A 9,644-nucleotide genomic window follows, 5' to 3' on the forward strand; every position below is an offset into this window, starting at 1 on the left:
AGATGATCGGGTGAGCATTTAATCAATTAACATCTCACACATAGGCAAGCCCCTTATAATGTACCCAAGCCTATGTCTTATGTCATAGAGAATAGTGCTGGAAACTATGTATAGTTTAATTTTTATAGGTATAATGTATATATCATTTATTAAATCTTATAAATATAAATATAAATATAAATTAAAAAAAAAAAAAATATATATATATATATATATATATATATACACACACACACACAACATAATAAACTATATATTCATCTAATTAAATCAATCATATTGAATCATCATCCGATGAAAGCTATATCATTAACACTCCCTCTTAGCTAAGGAGGATGATACTAAGATGATTCAAACACAAAAGAATGTCATAAATTACCTCAATTGAGAGGATATCTCTAATCAGAAGTTTTCTACCATTTGATATCACATTTGATATCAAGAGCATTGGCCTCCTAGGATATCAACATTCGATATTCACCAATTACTCAAAAATTTTGATATCACATCCGATATCACAAATTACTCAAATTTTTTTATATCACATCTGATATCATGTGCATTAGTCTCCCAGAGTATCAATGATATTAACCAAATACTCTTTGAGTAATGGCCTTCCAAAATGTTGAGATGAAAGATATTCACCAAGTACTGTGAGTAATGGCTTTCTAGAACATCAAGTCGCATGATATTCACCAAGTGCTCTGTGTAATGGTCTTCTAGAACATCAATTTGCATAACATTCATGATGTAGTCAAAAAATGTTTACAAGGTATGGGCATACCCATTCTCGTAATGCTTATTATAAACATCCACCATGCAAAGTATAATCTATCATGATCTTTATAGACATCGTAAGATTAAGTTATCGTAAGATCGTCACCTTTCATTAACTTCTGCCAATACAAGTAATGATCATTTGGAAGTCGTCACTTCCCCATGATGTATGTAGGGGTAGGCCCATTAAAATCACATGGTCACGGGGTATATTCATGAATCACATTCCTCTTGACTACTACAATATATTTATCATTGAAGAATCCATCTCAACATGGTTTACTCCCTCTAAATCAATATGACGGAGATCATTGACAGTTGACTGAATCATATCCTCTATCTGCACCCTCTCTTTCAAGGTCGCCTCTAATGAAATGTCAGGTTCCTTCTGAATTTTTCTACCTTTTCCTACAATAACATTCTTTGAGGAAAAGATCAAGGCACATAGCTCTTATAGTATGTATAGAAATATACACAAATAAATGTGATTTTAAATTTTGATTTATATGAAAATATATTACAATAATTTGGTATTTTGAGACTCCATCTTAGAAATTGTTACCAAGGCAAATTTACTTTAAAAACATTTCACATTTATTTTGCAATTTTGATGACGATGGTAAGAAAATAGAGAACTCCCTCTCAATCCAATATTTCACATGTGATGAAAATTGAAGTTTCTCTAGAATGGACATCTTTTTGAATCTATATTCGAATTGGTGATTGGCAAAGGATGCTTGATGTTTCAGTCAGTGACCATAGTTGTCACATCTAAAACACTAAATTTTAGAGTAATCTATCTGTTTCCTTTTCCCTTTTATTTTAGGTTTCTTCCTTTTATCAACTTGGTTTGTGAGAATTTGAATATCACCTTCAGTAGAAGCATCATCTTGAGACATTAGCATGCATTCCTCTGTAGGCAGTCAGCCTTTTTGGTTGAGCAAGTTTAGGAAGCTTGGATTGAGCTTATATTCCCTGTCTGAAAATTTTCCATGATGGTGGTAGTCCTTTCAGTGCTATCATGGTTAATTCTGTCATCATATATGTGACCAATTTGTAGAGAGTTGGTTCCTTAGTTTTGTTATCCTTGCAAAATATGAAGCAATGGGTTCTCCTTTATTCATTTTAATGTTGGAGAGTTTGTCTTTCAATGTGAGAATATTGGTAGTATTGTTTATCTCAAACATTTCTCTAAGTGTTTTGAACATTTCATGTGCTGTGTCTAGTTCTGTAATAACGGGAAGTAGATGATCCTTCATCTTGTCCACTAGTAATTTCATAGCTCTAGTGTTGTTTTTTCCCATTTATTCAATTTGTCACTCCCTTTGGTTGGTGGGTCTGATTTTTCCATAAACTGTTTTAAATCATGCTTCTTCAAGATCAACATTATGCGCAATTTCCAAGCTGCAAAACTTGAGTAACCTTGAGTTTGTCTTTTAGTCTCATACCATTCACCATTTTGATAGATAAGGAATTTTGAGTGCACTGGATAAATAAATCTGATCAGGATCGTCTCTTAGACCCGCTTTGATACCATGTTGAAAATGAATGATCAGATTTATTTTAATTTAAAACTAAATTCTCAAGTTGTCGTATTAGATTTATATGTCAATATATATATATATATATATATATATATATATATATATATATATATATATATATATATATATATATATATATATATATATATATATATATATATATATATATAAATGGTCACAAAATATGTTTTCAATCAATATGTATATTGAATATGATTAATATTTAACACAAATAACACATGCAACTGCACCTTACACCTTTTGATGTTTATTATATAATAATGGTAATAGGTATCTTTGAATTGTAAGCCACTGATAATAATCTGCAAATCAATCTACTACACAATGATACTTGTAAGCCACCAACGTCACAGTTTACTGTTTCACCAATAACAATAGAAACCCTTTTTGTTGTCTATTATATAACTAGCTTATATATACTTCTATATATATATTACGCCGAGAGTAATCGTTCTCGAGGCGCCTATTTTTATTTAATCCCAAAGTTATTTTAATCGAAGTTGGGATTAATGAAAATAAAAATAAGCAGAAAAATATTCAACAAGACACCTATGCAGAAACCAACTAGTTCTAGGCGCAATTGTTTCTAGGAATTATTTGTGCCTTAAAAGGATTGTCATACCATATTTACTTGGTTTGGAATCCATTAGTGGGGTGTTGATTCATTCGCATGTCTAATGCTTGCCTAGCATAGCTAGCAGTTATTCTGTATGCTTCTGTTTTCCCTCAGTTGTCATTGAAGCCATTGGAATTTACAAAAAGCTTTCCTCCATTTGAGTTTTAGTTTCTTAAGAACATATCTCATTCTGAAAATCTGAGTGATTTTAATATGAATGCTCATGATTTTTGAGTCAATTTTCCTTGCCTTGACCTATTTGAACCATTTGACTGTTAGTGTGATAAGGTTATATTAATGTTCATCTACTTCAATGGTCAAGGGATCATACTGGAATTTCTATTTTTAAATCTATTTCCTTTGAATGCCTTTTGTTTGTGATGTTTTTTTTAATTTCTGCAATGTTAGTACTTGCCTGACATTGTTATTAACTTTGCATTGAGTTAACATTGCATTGTGTTTTTTCGTATTTTGTTTTTTCAATTGATTTTGCATTGTTATTTCCATGGCATTAGGTTTGTTCTAAGGTCAATGTTTAATTGTTTGCACTTTTATTATTTTTTAATATTTTTATAATTATAATTATTATATTGTAATTATGTTATAGTAGTTCTATATCTTTATTAATATATTTAAAAAAAATTTATTACTTATCAATAGTTATATTATAATATTTTATTAATTATGTTTTAGAGAGAGAGTTTTCATAGAATGTTGTTTGATGGTTAACACATAGTAATGAGGCTTTGGGATATTAATAGAGTGGATTTTTTATGTTTTGAGACTACTATTATAATGTTTTATTGAAACTTATAATGTTGTTCTACTACCGCTCTCTTATAAAAATAACCTAGAAAATGTTTCGAACCATGTCCCCTGCCATCTCCCCTCCCTATCTCGAAACACCATGGAACACAGTGTATGTTACATGTTGTAAAGGTGAAAAGTGAAGCAACGGAAAGGCTCTCAATTACTTCACATTTTGTCAAGGGAGTTGTGACCTTATAACTCAAAGGGGAACTAAGGGGATAGATTCTTTCAAGTCCAACTTTGAGGTTATTAGATTCATGTAGATTAATGCAATCCAAATGATGAAGGAGCACTAATGCAAACAAAGATCTAATGGTTATAGAATTAGAGAAAGAATGCAAGATCTTTAAAACCCTAATTGTAGAAATTGCAAGTGATTTGCAATTAAAGAAAATAGATTTTAGAAGGTAAATTTACTGAAATGAATGAAACAAATAAAAGACTAACCTTAAAAGGTGAATGGAAAATTGGACTTTGAGTTTTTGGCTTCCGTATTGTTTTTGATAGCAAACAAACCATCTTTTGGACAAGAAACTTTCAGATATGCAAAATGTAGAAATTGTTCAGCTCCAAATAAAGATGACTTTTAGGAACGGGGAAGAAATGCGTCCCTTTCGAGGACAAAGATTATTTTTTGGGACAAGGAATAAATGCCTCCCACCCCTTCTGTGTCCAATCATGAAATTGGTTTCAAATCTCTAGTATTTGACGAAATGGGTATCCAAATCTATACTTTGTTCTGCTTTCCAAAACTTGTAACTTGCAAGAAAAATGTTTTTGTTTTGTTGATAGGGGGTTTGCCTTGGTCAAACCCCAGTTTAGGAATTAACCTTGAAATTGAATTCGAAATAGTAATTGCGAAGCTGGAAATGTATAGCAAATGAACAAATTAACCTTACAAGGGTAGGATTTCTCAATCAAATGCAATGAACTCACTTTACCAAGTTGATTAGGTTAAGAGGATGTGAATGTGCTCTTGAATCAAATCAGATGTAGAAGAATGGTGAATGTTGAAACCCTCTCTTGATGACAAACTCCACTATTACCATTGGAGGAAGCTAGATCTTGAAAGGTTGTGGTATGAGCATGGAAGATTGATGATGAAACCCCCAAATGAACTGCTTTGAAGCTCCTTGAAAACATCTTGAATGCAAGAAATCTCCTTTCCAATGGGTTGCAAAAGGATCTCCTTGAATGCTCTTGAAGATGGTTTGAACCCTTGATTGCTTGAAGGCTTGAATGCTTGAGCACAAGTATGCTATCAATCATGGATTATGGATTTTCGAAATAAAGAGGGAGCCTCCTTTTATACCAAATCTTGAGTGTACACTTGAGAGAGCTGATCCAGAAAAGTATTTTTGATTCCTTTCCACCACGGATCCAGTCACATTAATAGAAATATTTACTATGGATTGACTCAGAGAAGACTTGAATCTCAACATGTATTGGAGAACCTATGGATTAGTTCTAGAGGCACCCAACCTACTGTATAAAGGGCCCCTACTCTCTATGGGTTGTTGAGACCAAAGTGGCAAACAAGTGTGTAACACATGGGAATCTGCCGAATAGTTGAGCCCATTCTTGAGTTCCATTAACCTTTCACATCCTCGCACCACAGAAGTAATAGCAGCAATCATTCCTAAATTCATACAAGAAGATAGAAACTTTTCTAAAAACTTATTAAAATATTTAAAACAAATATATCCCATCTTTTTAAAATAAGTCTAAATCATTTTTTATTTTTATAAAAAATATTATAAACTAGAATACTACATTCACACATAATAAATTTTTGTGCTTATTAATATTTTAGAATTTCATATATACAAATTTTTAAAGATAATAGTATTTTTGTAGCCTTTTTGTTGGAAACAATTCTTCAAATTGTATATTGTCATTGATGTTACACAATGTCAGTATTAACCAAGCAGTCGGGCAACGAAGAACTTGCAGTATGAACCAAGCATATTCAGTATCAACCAAGTAGTCAGGCAATGGAGAGTATTCAGTGTTAACCAAGCAGTCAGGCAATGGCAGATATCTAGCTTCAGTATTAACCAAGTGGTCGGGCATCAGAGGACTTCCAGTATTAACCGAGTGGTCGGGCATCAAAGGACTTCCAGTATTGATCAAGTGACAACAAATTGCACTTGTTAATTATTTAACTAATTGAGGTCAACTTGTTAGATGTTTAATCATTATTTGAAAAGGTATTCAAGCCGACTTGACAAAGCTTATGATATATAAGAGAGATCAAGAAGTCTAATGTAAAATGTGAGATATGTATGATGTGGAATAAGATGGATATGTGATTGAAGAAAAGGGAAGAGCAGGCAAGTGTGGAAGATAAGCTGCAAAGGATATTCTGATCAGTATGGATCTAGAGGTCAAGCCAAAATAGAGATCTGAATTTGCAAAAGAAGTTGCTTCATAAATCAGGTCAAATTAGTGTTGCCTTCTAACCATTGTAGCAGTGAAGAAATCTCTTAACATAATTCACTTAATAGTCAGACTGTAAATCCTTTAACAAGGTGCCATTCAAGATTGAAGTGTTTGAAGACCTCTAACTAGGCCACTCCTAATAGGGTGATCTAAATCCTCTAACAAGGTCATACTTAATAGTATGTATTGTAACCTTTAACAGGGTTGGTGCAATATCCTCTCTAGATAAAGATTTAAGATTAAATCATAAATTATATCCATATTTATTTACTAAGTAAATGGTCAATAAAAGATATATATAAACTATTACTCAATATATAAGATCGTCCAAGTCGCTAAATAAAAACATTTATAATAAAATTTTCCTTGCCACTTTAAATAAAAGGAAACATAATAAGTACAAATCATTCTAAACCATTTTTCAGCCCACTTTATAACTAAACACCATATTAAAAGATGGGCTTCCAAACACGTCGAATGATGATAGGGAAAAACCTATCTTGGTGTGTTGGTACTATAATGCCAATCGAGGATATAAGTAGCAGATCAAAAAGTAGAGAGGAGATATCACCATCGAATAGAAAATACGGAAAATAAATGCATAATAAAAGGAGGGCAAGCAAGATATAACCCCACCAATGGGCAAAAGGGAAATAATTACCCAATGAAGAAGAAACTATTTAAAGGGAAAACTATATGGAAGGATTTCCATTCAATTGGTAATATCCATGGCTATTAGAATTGTGCCCCAATTTTAAAGAATCTAACATACAAGGTTATCCTACGTGGATTTAGAAGGAATTATACAAATAATATAAGGAGTAAAGTATTAATGCTAAAAAAACCAAAATTCTTGAGGGGGGGCTTAATTTGACCGTAGAGGAGTAAAAGGGGTGTTAAGGAGTACATAATTAAAGCCAAAAATCAAGCTATATATTGATTTTCATATTGTATATTGATGGTAATATTAATAATATTATATATTTAGATAAATAATACTAATATTGAGTATTTATATGAATAAAGTTGAATCTTTATGTTATTTTTTAAAAATGGGATTACTATTATTAATTACAATATTATTATTAGCATTAGGGATGATTTTTTTTTTTGTAATATTATTATCTTGTATTTGAGAGGAGAATCAAGGATGTAATTAAGGAGAGGTTGGAGTAAATTCCAACCAATTGGATGTATCCCAACAGAAGGTGGGGGTCAATGTTCTATAAATCTTTGTGAAACGGACTTGGATTTGTAAACATTGAGGGAACACCTATTGAGGATTGGTGTCTAAGCAACTTGATTACAGCTGAAGTCTCCTCCTTAAATATAAAAATAATTTCTAACAATAGCATTATCTGACTTTTTGACTAAATAATTATCAATTATGACTATCCCAAAAAGTGGACATTACAGTTGGCTCCTAACAAGGCTCACTTCAGAAGAGTGAAAATATTGTAACTAGTTGCATGGTGGTTTTCCCAAATTAGGTTTCCATGTTAAATCATGGTGTCATCTGTGTTAATGTTACTTGCTTTATGCTTTATATTTCTTCAAGTAAGTTACTAAAGTTAAAACAGATTAATTTTCATAAGACTGCTTTGTTAACCAAGTTACAGCAAGTTCTTAGTTTTAACCGAGCTGGATAAAGAATTGGATTATTAGTGAAAAGTTTGATTTGACATTTTGGGACAAGGAATTGTTTTGTGGTAATTGATTTACCCCTCCCCTCTAGTTACTCTCTTCATTTCCAACACTTTTCACTTGTACTGTATTGGAATTTGACTTAATGTTTGTGTACTTCAATGCTCAAAAGATCACAATGCAATTCTATTTTAAGCTTATTTTTGTGACATTTCCTTGTTTTAGCCTTTTGACTTGTATTTGCTCCCAAGAAGAAAGCTCTACGAATGTCACCTCAATCCTTGTGCAAAGGTTACAAGTAGCTGCTGGGTTTTAGAAAGAAAAATTCCATAACTAACTGTTGAAATAAATGAACTGTAATAACAACCATTTGACGCTAGGTGAATGTAGTAGAACACAGACATGAATATAAATATTCTAAAGATAAAGACATTTTGGCAACTTTTACTCATATGAACAAGTTTTGATGAGAATTTCTTGAATAGATAGCTCGTAAACTTTAATTGAAGGGATGGTTCTGCATCTACAATTTATGAATATATTTGACATTTTGTTTTGGGATACAGGTCATAGATTCTCACCTTTTGGAGTCACCGACAGTTCATGCAAGACGGAGTCTAGCGTATCTTTATTGTGGTCTACCAGAGCCAGCTCTTCTAGATGCAATGAAAGCACATTGGTTAAAACATGATTGGCCCACTGCATTTTACTTGCAAGCTGCTGCCCTCATCAAACTTGGAATGCAGGACGATGCAGCTGATATGTTGGAGGAGGGTGTTGCTTTAGAGAAGAGAAGGAATCTTAAATAAGTTGGCTCTTGACATGAAATGATGACAATATACTTATTTTGTGGGATGCTTATCTGTAAACAAGAGATCAGAAATGATGTATGTTTCATTTCTCGATGTAACAGCACCAGCCCCAATTTATAGCTTAGTCATCCATACAAAATTATTGTAAATAACTATCCAATTCTCAGAAGTCAAAAACTGTCAAGAAAGTAAAAGAAAAAGTCATTATATGGTCTGTCAAATATGCTGTTTTTCTATGTAACTATGCTATGCCAATGTGTCACAGCTTTGAGGGATGTACTACATCAGAAGTAGACATTGCACACTTACTATAGCAGGAAAAACCAAGCTACATGTTTGCTATATTATCGATTGCCTTCTATTGCTTCAGAAAAGATTTCTGTCGTTTATAAAAATCTCTGTTTTATGAATTCCAGCTATATAGTTATTTTGCTACATAAATACTTTCATTATGATGTCCCACTCGTATTCTTTTGTGCAAGTAAGTAATTACGTTCTTGCATAGTTAGCATTTTTGTATAACTTATTGTCTGCAGTGTTCTGACGTAAATTTCTCTCAAAGAACCAAAATAATGTAATCGTTTTCTTCTCTTGTTGAAACCATGGAATAATGTGCTGGCTGTATTTTGAGTGACTTTTAATTTTTTTGATCAGAACAATACCAAGTGAACTGTGATTCAAATCTAGTTACCTCTTCTCTATTGTTCTCTATTCAAATATAAAATAAAAGTGCGAACCTGCTAAAATCCTACACGTAAAAGCAGCTAAATAAAGAAAACAAAATCCCCCAAAAAAATTTGCTTCATTGAAACTGTAAGATACTAGCCTCCATGTTCTTTGAAGTTTATATACTACGTTAAAGAAGTATTTCCTCAAAAAGGACTGAACTACTATATCTGACCCAAACCAATCTTATCAAATCCATGGAAACAAGGATAATTTAAGTGGAAAGCTATTGCATTTAGCCTAGTAAATTAT

General features: G+C 32.1%; 1 protein-coding gene across 7 annotated transcripts in view; it reads left to right on the forward strand.

Annotated features, from left to right (window-relative positions):
• The window catches only part of LOC149537245 (serine/threonine-protein kinase BSK1-like), a 380,772-nt gene extending 371,696 nt beyond the window's left edge, over positions 1-9,076 (forward strand). For all 7 annotated transcript variants that reach the window (XM_089807498.1, XM_089807497.1, XM_089807500.1 and 4 more), the window contains one exon: positions 8,421-9,076. In XM_089807498.1, coding sequence (XP_089663624.1) covers positions 8,421-8,663 — 243 coding nt within the window. In that variant the 3' untranslated portion in view covers positions 8,664-9,076. The remainder of the gene's footprint in view (positions 1-8,420) is intronic.
• The last annotated feature ends 568 nt before the right edge of the window (positions 9,077-9,644 follow it).

The sequence above is a fragment of the Cupressus sempervirens genome, chromosome 10 (genome assembly GCF_028749045.1).
Source record: "Cupressus sempervirens isolate cs-2001-9-10 chromosome 10, ASM2874904v1, whole genome shotgun sequence".
In the NCBI taxonomy this organism is placed as follows: Eukaryota; Viridiplantae; Streptophyta; class Pinopsida; order Cupressales; family Cupressaceae; genus Cupressus; species Cupressus sempervirens.